Source organism: Tachyglossus aculeatus, chromosome 7 (genome assembly GCF_015852505.1).
Source record: "Tachyglossus aculeatus isolate mTacAcu1 chromosome 7, mTacAcu1.pri, whole genome shotgun sequence".
Classification (NCBI taxonomy): Eukaryota; Metazoa; Chordata; class Mammalia; order Monotremata; family Tachyglossidae; genus Tachyglossus; species Tachyglossus aculeatus.
In genome coordinates, this window is record NC_052072.1 from 45,972,490 (window position 1) to 45,986,371 (window position 13,882).

Consider the following 13,882-nt stretch of genomic DNA (forward strand, 5'->3'; position numbering starts at 1 on the left):
TCCCCTGGCTCTACCCTACCCTGGGGATGCCTAGTCACCAAATCAAAAGAAGAGGCTCTCAGACATGATTCACTTAACAGACCTCCTAGAAATGGGCGGGGGGGGGGGGGGGGGGGGGGGGGGGGGGGCTTCCCTAATTTTTTTCCATCACTCTCCAAGGGGCAGACGACTCACCTCTGTTCCTCCTCCTCAAGGCACGTAAGGGCATTCTCCATGTCACTGCTGAGCTCGTGCTCAGATCGGCGGAATCGGGACTCCGCTGCCTCCAGCTGGGTCTGAAGCTGGGGAAAGGAGTAAGCAGGAAAGGGCAATAGCAGTATCATCAAGCAGGGTAGATGTGGCTTCACAATTATTCAATTCATTCATTCAATCATATTTATTGAGCACTTACTGTGTGCAGAGCACTATACTAAGAACTTGGGAAGGACAAGTTGGCAACATATAGAGACGGTCCCTACCCAACAGTGGGCTCACAGTCTAGAAGGGGGAGACACAGAACAAAACAAAGCATATTAAATAAAATAGAATAAATATGTACAAGTAAAATAAATAAATAAATAGAGTAATAAATACGTACAAACAATTAGACTGTGAGCCCGTTGTTGGGTAGGGACCATCTCTATATGTTGCCAACTTGTACTTCCCAAGCGCTCTGCACCCAGTAAGCGCTCAATAAATGCAATTGAATGAATGAATGAATGGACAAATAACCAAAAACTGATGAGACAAAAGACTTCTTCCTCTCAGAGTCAAGAGCTCCACTAGAGAGGTTGCCCTAAGATTTCCATGTAACCAGAAAAATCCCCTTCAGTTTTCCAAAAGGGTGAACTAAGACTATCTCAGAGAGACAGCCAGATAGGAGTCTCCTTTATATTCCAACTTACGGTCCTCTTCTTCCTAACTTAAAGTTGTTTTCTTATTTCCTCTGGAGGCTGATGAATCTCTTCAGGGACTCCAGACTCAAGGACCTGTGGAGCACTTGATAAATACTTGTTGATTGACTGACTGATTGTTAGGCTGGTTAATCGATTGATGGAATATTTGATTTATCAACCACAAATCTTAAGTATGGCCAGCTATATCCTCAAACTTAGGAAGTCCTAAGGATGATCTTGCCAATATCTGTGAAATACCAACATCTGATCCCCAGATGAACTGGGTGTCTTGTCAACAGCAAGTGGAAGTGGATGGGTAGTAGACCCCAATAACTCCCTGGGCTAATGGGTGAGAGGAAGGGGAAGACTGATGCTGCCCAGAATCTAGGCCCACATCATGCCCTGTTCAAACTAGAGTGTTACTGTAATGGAGGAAGAGGATGCAGAGGAATTGGAAGCATTTGCTTTCTGTGCCCTGCTCCCCTGTCCCCTTCAGCTGGAGGGGCAGCCAGACTTCTGGGATTCACCCTTTTCCCCTCACTGGCCGTAGCGGAGCCTCTTCTGGAAAATGGTCAGCTGGCTCTTGGGCTAGGGCAACTGGCGAAATGGGACTCTGAGTTGAGGTCAGACGCCTCTGCCTTGGGCTCAGCTCCACATTCGGTTGAAGGAATGAAGGCAAAGAGGAGTATTCTTTCTACATTTCCTATTTTTATTGTATTTGTTAAGTGCATACTATGCACCAGGCACTGTACTAACCACTGGGGTCGACATAAGTTACTCAGGTTGGACACAGTCCATGTAATAATAATAATACTGATAATAATGATGGCATTTGTTAAGTGCTTAAGTGGTCTGGGTTCAAATCCCAGCTCCGCCGCTTGTCAGCTGTGTGACTTTGGGCAAGTCAGTTAACTTCTCTGAGCCTCAGTGACCTCATCTGTAAAATGGTGATTAAGACTGTGAGCCCCAAGTGGTACAACCTGATCACCTTGTATCCTCTCCAGTGCTTAGAACAGTGCTTTGCACATAGTAGGCGCTTAACAAGTACCAAAATTATTATTATTATGTGCAAAGCACTGTTCTAAGCACTGGAGAGGATACAAGGTGATCAGGTTGTACCACTTGGGGCTCACAGTCTTAATCCCCATTTTACAGATGAGGTCACTGAGACGCAGAGAAGTTGAGTGATTTGCCCTAAGTCACACAGCTGACAAGTAGCGGAGCCGGGATTTGAACCCATGACCTCAGACTCCCAAGCCTGGGCTGTTTCCACTGAGCCAAGCTGCTTCTCTACCACATGGGGCTCACAATCTTAATTCCCATTTTACAGATGAGGAAACTGAGGTAACAGAGAAGTTAAGTGACTTGCTCAGGGTCACACAGCCGACAAGTAATGGAGTCAGAATTAGAACCTAGGTCCTTCTGATTCCGAGGCCCATGTTCTATCCACTAGACCATACTATCTTCCTGTGCAAATCCCCATTGTCCATCCATCCAGGAGCCCAGATCTTACTTCATAATACCTAGAATTTAAAGTGCAGGCTTATGTGGCTCTTTTTTAGGTCACCCCTCACAGCCCCTCGTCAATTTAGAGAAAGTGTTTGGGTTTGGAATTTATGATCTGAAGTCATCTGTGCGGTTGCTGACAGGCTGGTTTGGTATTTTGTTCCGTAGGAACCCGGGGACAAAGCACAAAGGTGAAAAAGGAGCAACCATAAAAAGAACAGTAACATACCTGGCCTGTATTTTAGGAGGATTTCAAAGCGCCTTTTAAGTGGGGTTGATTATTCCCATATGAAGAGCAGGGAAATGGAGGTACAAAGAAGTAGCATGTGATGTTCATGGTCATTGTGTGAGTCACTGGAGAAACACAGCTCTGACCTCAGGTCCTCTCCTCTTCCCCATAAATTAGAGTGATTAAGTGTGGGGTCTGTGTGGTGCACGCTGTCAGGGGGGACTTGGAAAGCCTTTTACATTGTTATGTCCAATATTATTAAAATCTGTGCCACGGAGCCTGCTAAAAGGCGTCCGAGGACTGCACATATGGCCATTTCGCCTAGTCAGAGAAGGCCTACAGTAAGGAAATGCACCAGGGAATATGTTTAGTAATGGATATTTCATTAGGCTGGGCTATCTGCCAAGAAGTAATAATTAAATGCAGAAGGCATGAAGGGGTACTGCTATACAAATTGCCTACTAAGCTAAAAGTTGAGCCCTTCTGTGTCTCATCCTATCACTTTGTGGTATTTCCAGGAGGAAAAGGGGAATTTATTTTGAGTTTTACCAGATTAGCCGGCACATACGTTGTTATTTTTTTTTTTAGAGTGTCATAAAGAACCCAGATGGGGCTGCCAGAAGAGAGCTTTGGCTCTTTCATCCGACAACTAGAATGGGAAGGAGGAAGTGGGGTGCGGGGGTTGGGGGGAGATGGCTACCTGTTGTTCCTCTCAGGGGCGAAGAATAGGGGGAGGGAACCCCAGGCCCTTGGCCCTAGGCGTACTGACCATCAGTTTCTGGTGCTCCCATGCGGATGTGTTCTCCCGTAGCTGCTGCTCCATTTCTCCGCATCTCTTCTTATACTGTAGTACCTGAGGGGAAGGATAACAGTGAGAAGAGGCAGAAACAGAGTAGAGATAAAGAGAAGGGAATTTATGGAAAGTCGAATGGATTCAAAAAAGAGAAAGACGAATGGATTAGGACCTCTGACTTAGTACTGCTGATGCAATCGGCTATCATTATTCCAGTAAATGCTGAATTTTGATGATTTCTTGAGATGTGTAATGTCCTTTTGGTTGCCATGTGGGAACTGGGAAAGGCAGTTGTTTGGCGTGATATTCATTCTCCCCCCCCCCAGCCCCGCACCCCGCACCGAGAAAAAGCCTCATATATCTTAGCTACTAAATGTGCAACTCTCTCAAATATAACATTGGCAGAGAGTGTAAGAGAAAACCTATGAAATTCTTGTAATAATGGTATTTGTTAAGCATTTATTATGTGCCAAGCTCTGGGGTAGATACAAGATAACCAGGTCAAACACAGTCCCTGTCCCACATGGGGCTCAAAGTCTAAGGTAGAGAGAAAACAGTTATTGAATACAGAAGCAGCGTGGCTCAGTGGAAAGAGCCGGGCTTTGGAATCAGAGGTCATGGGTTCAAATCCCGGCTCCACCAATGGTCAGTTGTGTGACTTTGGGCAAGTCACTTCACTTATCTGGGCCTCAGTTCCCTCATCTGTAAAATGGGGATTAAAACTGTGAGCCCCCCGTGGGACAACCTGATCGGCCTGTAATCTCCCCAGCGCTTATAACGGTGCTTTGCACATAGTAAGTGCTTAATAAATGCCATTATTATTTCTAGACTGTAAACCCACTGTTGGGTAGGGACCGTCTCTATATGTTGCCAACTTGTACTTCCCAAGCACTTAATACAGTGTTCTGCACACAGTAAGCGCTCAATAAATACGATTGAATGAATGAATGAATTTTACAGATGAGGAAATTGAGACACAGAGAAGTTAAGTTACTTGCCCAAGGTCACACAGCATGCAAGCCAGAGAGTCAGGATTAGAACTCAGGTCCTCTGATTTACAGGCCAGTGAGCTTAGCTTTAGGCCACAGTTTCCTTTATGCCTTCTGTTGTTCCTCACTGACCGTGATAATAATAATGATGGTATTTGTTAAGCGCTTACTATGTGCCAAGCACTGTTCTAAGCACTCGGGGGAGATACAAGGTAATTATGTTGTCCCACATGGGGCTCACAGTCTTAATCCCCATTTTACAGATGATAATATAATGATGATGGGCCATCGACCCCTGGCCCACGTCCTCCCCCTGGCCCGGAATGCCCTCCCTCCACACATCCGCCAAGCTAGCTCTCTTCCTCCCTTCAAAGCCCTACTGAGAGCTCACCTCCTCCAGGAGGCCTTCCCACACTGAACTCCACTCTTCCTCTCCTCCTCCCTCTCCCCACTGCACCTGTATATATGCTTGTATAGATTTATTACTCTATTTTACTTGTACGTATTGACTATTCTATTTATTTTGTTAATGATGTGCATCTAGCTTTATTTCTATTTAATGACTTGACACCTGTCCACATGTTTTGCTTTGTCGTCTGTCTCCCCCTTCTAGACCGTGAACCCGTTGTTGGGTAGGGACCGTCTCTATATGTTGCCAGCTTGTACTTCCGAAGCGCTCTGCACACAGTAAGTGCTTAATAAATATGATTGAATGAATGAATGAATGAATCCCTATTTTACAGATGAGATAACTGAGGCCCAGAGAAGTTAAGTGATGACGAAAGTCACACAGCTGATAAGTGGTGGAGCTGGGAAAGAGCCCACAACCTCTGATTCCTAAGCCTGGGCTCTTTCCACTAAGCCATATTGCTTCTCTGAGCCACGCTGCTGACCTATGCTTGGGTGGTCTAAGCATAACTTGAACTAATCAAAGAGTTCATGGGGAGTGGTATTAATTATTTCTCAGATCAGAGATATGAACCTAGTTATTATTATTATTATTATACTTATTAAGGGCTTACTGTGTGCTATGCAGAGTGGCTCAGTGGAAAGAGCCCGGGCTTTGGAGTCAGAGGTCATGGGTTCAAATCCTGGCTCCGCCAGTTGTCAGCTGGGTGACTGGGCAAGTCACTTCATTTCTCTGGGCCTCAGTTCCCTCATCTGTAAAATGGGGATTAAGACTGTGAGCCCCATGTGGGACAACCTGATCCCCTTGTAACCTCTCCAGCGCTTAGAACAGTGCTTTGCACATAGTAAGTGCTTAATAAATGCTATCACTATTATTATTATTATTCTCTGGGCCTCAGTTCCCTCATCTGTAAAATGGGGATTAAGACTGTGAGCCCTGTGTTGGACAACCTGATCACCTTGTAACCTCTCCGCCACTTAGAACAGTGCTTTGCACATAGTAAGCATTTATAAATGCTATCATTGTTATTATTATTCTCTGGGCCTCAGTTCCTTCATCTGTAAAATGGGGATTAAGACTGTGAGCCCGGCGTGGGACAACCTGATCACCCAGTAACCTCCCCAGTGCTTAGAACAATGCTTTGCACATAGTAAGCGCTTAATAAATGCCATTGTTATTATTATTATACAAAACACTAAGGTAGATACAAGATAATCAGGATGGACACATTCCCTGTCCCAAGTGGGACTCAGTCTAAGTAAAAGGGAGTAAGATTTAATGCACATTTTACAGATGAGGAAACTGAGGCAAAGACAAGTTGTGACTTGCCCAAGATTCCACAGCGGACAAGTGGGGAAGTGGGATTAGAACGCAAGTCCTCTGACTGCCAGGCCAGAGGACCCTATCAATCAATCAATCAATCAATCAATCAATCAATCATATTTATTGAGTGCTTACTGTGTGCAGAGCACTGTACTAAGCCCTTGGGAAGTACAAGTTGGCAACATCTAAAGACGGTCCCTACCCAACAGTGGGCTCACAGTCTAGAAGGGGGAGACAGAGAACAAAACAAAACATATTAACAAAATAAAATAGAATAGATATGTACAAGTAAAATAAATAGAGTAATAAATATGTACGAACATATATACATATATACAGGTGCTGTGGGGAAGGGAAGGAAGTAAGGCAGGGGGGATGGAGAGAGGGGGCTAGGTGGGGTTCCCTAGTTCCTCCTGCCCCTCCGCTCCTGTGCCCAGAGGGATTACTCTTTGTCCCCAGATCAATCAATCAATCAATCAATCAATCGTATTTATTGAGCACTTACTGTGTGCGGAGCACTGTAGTAAGCGCTTGGGAAGTACAAGTTTTCAACATATAGAGACAGTCCCTACCCAACAGTGGGCTCACAGTCTAAAAGGGGGAGACAGAGAACAAAACCAAACATACTAACAAAATACAATAAATAGAATAGATATGTACAAGTAAAATAAATAAATAAATAAATAGAGTAATAAATATGTACAAACATATATACATATATACAGGTGCTGTGGGGAAGGGAAGGAGGTAAGATGGGGGGATGGAGAGGGGGACGAGGGGGAGAGGAAGGAAGGGGCAGATGTGTTGCCACTCCATCAGAGAGGATTTACCTTGCTCTGCAGTTTTTGAACCATTCATTCATTCAATTGTATTTATTGAGCGCTTACTGTGTGCAGAACACTAAGCGCTTGGGAAGTCCAAGTTGGCAACATCTAGAGACGGTCCCTACCCAACAGCGGGCTCACAGTCTAGAAGGGGGAGACGGACAACAAAGGAAAACATATTAACAAAATAAAACAAAGAGAATAAATATGTACACGTAAGGTGAATAACTGCTGAGCCTGTCCCTCCTTGTAAACCTGTAATTTGTATCTGTATTTCTTCTCTTCTTCCTCAAATCTGCGCTTCATTTCCCAAACTGCTGGACTGCTTTCTCCTTCCTGCTGACCCACTTCCATTCTCAGCGCCTTTTCCAGCTGAAAAAGCAGAGAGCACTCAAAGGATTGAATTATTGCTCTGTCTCTGGTGGTACCTCGGAAAAGCCCGAAGAGGCCCAAAGCTGCAAGAGGACAGTTACAGACAAAGAAGCCCCCCAAACCCACATATTCAGTCCTTTCCTGGAGAGGGAATAATAATAATAATAATGATGGCATTTATTAAGCGCTTACTATGTGCAAATCACTGTTCTAAGCGCTGGGGGGATACAATGGGATCAAGTTGTCCCACATGGGGCTCACAGTCTTAATCTTCATTTTACAGATGAGGTAACTGAGGCTCAGAGGAGTTAAGTGACTTGCCCAAGGTCACACAGCAGACCCGTGCTCTTTCCACTGAGCCACGCTGCTTCTCTAACTTAGGACTATACACTGTTACTTTATAAGAAAAACCCACATTATTTTTGCAGAAGCAGTATGTAGTCGTGTTGGCTTGATATTCAGTTATGAGCCCTTACCGAAGCATCTACTGGGAAGGCAGGACGTTTATTTCAGCAATTCTTTCCTATTTGCAGAAGCCAATCCCTAGTTAGGGTTTGTATCTCCGGTTCTGTGTGGGGTTTAAAGACCTTCCTGGGGAAGTTGCTTTGTGTAAGTGGGAGCAACGGAGACCAGGCAAATGCGCCTGGAATTTTTCCTGGAAATTTCCAGGCATTCTGTCTGGATTTCTTCTCTGGGTTGGTATTCAGCGTGGCTCAGTGGAAAGAGCACAGGCTTTGGAGTCAGAGGTCATGGGTTCAAATCCCGGCTCCGCCAACTCTCAGCTGTGTGACTTGGGGCAAGTCACTTAACTTCTCTGTGCCTCAGTTACCTCATCTGTAAAATGGGTGTTAAAACTGTGAGCACCCCGTGGGACAACCTGATCACCTTGTAACCTCCCCAGCGCTTAGAACAGTGCTTTGCACATAGTAAGTGCTTAACAAATACCATTATTATTATTATTCCTGGGGAATGTAGTCCTATCATGAACCCTAAGCATATTTAGAGAAATGCATGATGTCTATTTTGGCCTCCTTTTAATGTTTCAGGAGTTATAGTTTAAGAACCAAAAAGGGCATCGATGAGTACTCTGAGCATGTTTAGAGCCCATTCTTCGACTTCTCCCAGAAATAACTGGGGTATAAGAAGGCTCCTTTCATGGGACCCAAGCCTGAATATTGAGCTGGAGAATAGCAGTTGTGACTCCATGACGTGGGTCACAATCTCGGCTGCTAATTTTATGGTCATTTTACTTGTATTAGAAGGGTGGGTCACTGTATCATTTGCTTTGCTATGGTAAGAGTCTGCTAAGTGCCCCATTAATATAAGGTCCCTTATTGGCCTCAGATCTGTTTTCTGGTAACTTGAGTATCAATTATAGGAAATGCATTTGTTATTTCTCCTCATTAAAAAATATCCCCTGCGTTCTCTCTGGTGAGCATTTTTTATGGGAAGGGAGCATGAGAACTTAGAAGAAATGCCCAGTGAGTTTCCAGTAACACCCATATTCCTGCTAGTGTTGTTTGGCTTGTTCTCTGCACCCTACCTTTCCTTTAGTTCTGCCAGAGGGCAGAAGCTAACACTGACAGAGCATTCTGAAACTCATCCTGGAAAATCTTTCTGCTGTCTGTGGAAACTTGCCTGATCAATCATAGTCATGAGCAGGCTTTTCCTGTGTGCCGAGATAGTCCGTTTACAGCAGTCATTGACTTCAAACTTCTTTTAATAGATAACCCTCTCAGAATAGCCCTCAAAATCATTTTGTGAGTGTTACAATGCTCATTGCTTAGAAAAAATTCTTCACCTGGGCTCAGCATATTTAAATAACTACTGGTTTTCCATAGGAAGCGAGAGGACTTGGGGCAAAAGTTATCATTTTCCCTAATGATCATCTCCATCTCCCTTTCAGCCAAGTAATCCCAGGGAGGGTGAAAGGCCCCATGCTGTCTCTGCTACACGGTTGTTGGGGAAGAGAGGGAAAGGGCATGTCCACTTCAGCTGGAACTTATCTTTATTTTTTAAAATGTTATTTAATAATAATAATAACAATAATAGTATTTGTTAAGCGCTTACTATGTGCCAAGCCCTGTTCTAAGTACTGGATTTTTGTTAAATTCATTCATTCATTCATTCAATCGTATTTATTGAGGCTTGCTGTGTGCAGAGCACTGTACTAAGCGCTTGGGAAGTACAAGTCGGCAACATATAGAGACGGTACCTACCCAACAACGGGCTCACAGTCTAGATGTTTATTATGTGCTAGTCACAGTACTAAATACTGGGATAGATGCACCCAATCAGGTTTTGGACGCAGTCCATTCAATCATTCATTTAATTGTATTTATTGAGTGCTTACTGTGTCCAGAGCACTGTACCAAGTGCTTGGGAGAGCACAATGCAACAATAAGCAGACGTAATCCCTAGCCGCAGTGAGTTTACATTCTAGTGATGGGGAGACTGACAATAATATAAATAAAACAGTTGCAGATATGTACGTAAGTCCTGTGGGGCTGGGAGGGAGAAAGAACAAAGGGAGCAAGTTAGGGTGAAGCAGAAGGGAGTGGGAGAAGAGGAAAAGGGGGGCTTAGGGAAGGCCTTTTGGAGGAGAAGTGCCTTCAATACGGTTTTGAAGGTGGTGAGAGTAATTGTCTGTCAGCTATGAAAAAAAAAAGAGAGGGAGTTCCAGGTCAGAGGCAGGATGTGGATAAGAGGTCGGCAGTGAGATAGACAAGATGCCTCCATACAGTGAGTAGGTTAGCATTAGAGGAGCGAAGTATGTGGGCTGGGTTGTAGTTGGAGAGCAGTGAGGTGAGTTAGGAAGGGGCAAGGTGATTGAGTGATGATGATGATAGCATTTATTAAGCACTTACTATGTGCAAAGCACTGTTCTAAGCGCTGGGGGGATACAAGGTAATCAGGTTGTCCCACGTGTGGCTCCCACTCTTCATCCCCATTTTACAGATACTATAACTGAGGCCCAGAGAAGTGAAGTGACTTGCCCAAAGTCACACAGCTGACAGTTGGCGGAGCCGGGATATGAACCCATGATCTCTGACTCCAAAGCCCGGGCTCTTTCCACCGAGCCACGCTGAGTGCTTTAAAGCCGATGGTAAGAAGTTTTTGCTCGATGCGGAGGTGGATGGGCAACCACTGGGAAAACATGGACTCAGCGTTTTTGTAGAGAAATGATCCCGGCTGCAGAGTGAAGTATGGACTGGAGAGGGAAGAGGCAGAAAGTAGGGAGGTCTGTGATTGCATTAATACAGTTGCAGCTTGGATGGAGAGGATAGGGTGGATTTTAGCGATGTTGTGAAGGTAGAACCGACTGGACTTGGTGATAGATTGAATGAGAGAGATGAGTCAAGGGTAATAATAATAATAATGATGGCATTTATTAAGCGCTTACTATTTGCAAAGCACTGTTCTAAGCACTGGGGAGGTTACAAGGTAATCAGGTTGTCCCATGAGGGGCTCACAATCTTAATCCCCATTTTACAGATAAGGTAACTGAGGCACAGAGAAAAGTTAAGTGACTTGCCCAGAGTCAAACAGCTGACACTTGGCCGAGCCGGGATTTGAACCTATGACCTCTGACTCCAAAGCCCGGGCTCTTTCCACTGAGCCATGGTTATGGGCTTGTGAGGCAGAAAGGATGGTGGTGCTGTCTACAGCGATGGGAAAGTCAAGGGGAGGACGGGGTTTGGGTGGGAAGATGAAGAGTTCTGTTTTGGACACATTAAGTTTGAGTTTATGGCAGGACAATCAAGTCCAGAAGGCAGGAGGATTTGAGAGACTGAGAGAGGGAAAGGAGGTGTGGATTTGGGAATCATCCACATAGAGGGGGTAGTTGAAGCCATGGGAGCGAATGAGTTCTCCAATGGAGTGGGTATAGACGGAGAATAGAAGGGGACCCAGAACTGAACCTTGAGGGAGCCCCACAGTTAGGGCATCGGAGGCAGAGCCTAAGAGACTGAGAATGGGTGGCCAAAGTCACACAGCAGACAAGTGGTAGAGCGGGGATTAGAACTCATGTCCTCTGAACTCTGAGTCCCGTGTTCTATCCACTAGTGCATGCTGCTTCTCTGTCTTATCTCTCTGTCCTCATGTGAGGCCTGGAAAGGTCTCAACAACTAGTTGGAAGAACGGTCCCTAAAATCCTAGTGGCTTCCTGTGTCTAGGGACTCTACCGTCCCTCTTTCATCATAACCCGCAGCCTCACTATGTTTGGGGGAAGGAAATGGGGCATTTGTTTAGAGAAGCAGCGTGGCTAGAGAAGCAGCGTGGCTCAGTGGAAAGGGCCAGAGGTCATGGGTTCAAATCCTGGCTCCGCCACTTGTCAGCTCTGTGACTTTGGGCAAGTCACTTCACTTCTCTGGGCCTCAGCTACCTCATCTGTAAAATGGGGATGAAGGCTGTGAGCCCTCCGTGGGACAACCTGATCATCTTGTAACCTCCCCAGCACTTAGAATAGTAAGCACTTAATAAATGCCATCATTGTTATTATCATTGCCTCCTCCAAGGAATCTTGCCCAGGAGTCAGATGATCCCATAGTTGAAGAGCATTACTAAATAAAAGGCATTTGGAAGAAATTCAACTCCTTGCTGAGAGCGTAAGCAGGCTCTCATAACTCTGCACGGGTTCAGCTTCTACATGGGCAGAGGCGGGCAGGGGACATCACTCTTTCCCCTCCAAACACGTTCCCTCAAGGGTAATGCCTGGCTGCAGTACCTCTGTGGGTGTGGTTGGAGACAGCCAGAGATGATCCACAGAGCAGGCTAGGCAGGTATAGCCAGTCAGGGTATAGAAATCCTTCTCTTCCACAAACTGGCATTATTCTGAACTACTCTGGGGTAGAACTGGGCCTATCAAGGGACCAATTTCAACCCAAATGCAATGGGTTCAAAGATATTTCATATTTTAAAGCATTCAAAGATGCTTTTCGGAGGTACAGAATGGGCTCCCTTTCGGCCTCTGTGATTCAATCCTATTACCCCGACCCACCCAGGGTTTCTGGCATGTGAAGGGAACAGATGAAGGTAGAAGTTATTTTCTGGGGGTAAGGGCAAATGGGGATATAGTAACACATAACACTGTCAGTCTGTTGTACCAGAGATTGATGTCATGAGTGCTGAAGGGGCATCCAGTAAGGATGAGAACATCGTGTGTATCGCAATGTTTGATTTCATTGGTTTTTCCATGAGAAATTGCTGCCAGAACACAGAGGCCTTCTGGCAGGAGTGAGATGGTTAATGGCATAGTATGGGTCAGAAGATGCCAGGCCATGAATCAGAAACACCAGTCTTCGGAAGAAAGCAGGAGCCAGGGACACATACGCTAATGAATTCATCTGAAGGATTAGAAAGTTGTAAATGAATCAGAGAGTTGAAGTGTCCTTAAGAAGCCTGAGAACAAAGGCCTAGAGGTGCTTGAAACTGTACTGTTTCCTGTTAGGCTTCTAGATAAGACAAAAAATTACCTGTGGAACCTGAATTCAGAGAAGGAAATGTTTTCCTGGCATGAGATGGGAGGGGAAGCTAACCTCAGAGGAATGGGGCCAGGGCATTAATATTCATCACACTCTGGGAATAACAGTCTGACTGAGCAGTCTGTTTGACTGGAAAACTCATTCCATTAAACTGAAGGCCCTTTGAGGGCAGGCACCATCCCAGCTCTGCCAGTTGTCAGCTGTGTGACTTTGGGCAAGTCACTTCACTTCACTTCTCTGGGCCTCAGTTACCTCATCTGTAAAATGGGGATTAAGACTGTGAGCCCCCTGTGCAACAACCTGATCGCCTTGTAACCTCCCCAGCACTTAGAACAGTGCTTTGCACATAGTAAGTGCTTAATAAATGCCATCATCATTATTATTATTTGATTTATTTAATTTGATCCCCAGCACTTCAGGTTGAGCGCAATTAGCACACTTAATAATGATGGAGAAAAAGAAGAAGAATGGAGGACAACCATGGCTAAGATTCACATTTCTCTTCCCAGGTGTGCCCAAGGCCAGCTGCAAGATTTAGAATACACTACTTTGTGCCTTCTTAAATTGGAGAGAATAGAATTTCCATCTGCCAACCCCATAAGGTTAGGTATGAGATAATATATTATGCTCTTGGGTATTGCTGTCACAGGTGAACCTAATTTTTCAACATACAGCTGCAGAAAAAAAAATAGAGTTAGGGGAAGCCTTATACCCGAGGGAGTGAAGGATGAAGCAGAATGTGTATCAGGAAAAGAGGAAGGGGGCATGGACTCTGAGTGAACTGGGAATAGGGGAACTGGGAGTAGAGGAGGTGGATTTGTTAGAGCTGTGAAAATCCACCCTGGAGCCAGAAGGTTTTGAAGAAAAGGGGGAGAGGGGGTTGTGTGAGTGTGTGTTTGCACATGTGTGTAGATGTGTTGGTGTGTCCAAGGTAGGAGAAGCCAGACAATTTGCAGGGCTTAAAGTTTTATAGAGCCAGAAGGAGCAATTTAAAGTGATCCAGGAAGAAAGGGGATCCCCAAATTGTAGAATTATTAGTATTTATTGAGCACTCGCTGGATGCAGTGCAGTGTAGTACC

General features: G+C 45.1%; 1 protein-coding gene across 1 annotated transcript in view; it reads right to left on the reverse strand.

Annotated features, from left to right (window-relative positions):
* The window catches only part of CROCC2 (ciliary rootlet coiled-coil, rootletin family member 2), a 150,296-nt gene that overhangs the window by 105,578 nt on the left and 30,836 nt on the right, over positions 1 to 13,882 (reverse strand). The window contains 4 exon segments of the mRNA XM_038749439.1: positions 175 to 281; positions 3,380 to 3,463; positions 6,955 to 7,006; positions 7,178 to 7,320. Coding sequence (XP_038605367.1) covers positions 175 to 281; positions 3,380 to 3,463; positions 6,955 to 7,006; positions 7,178 to 7,320 — 386 coding nt within the window.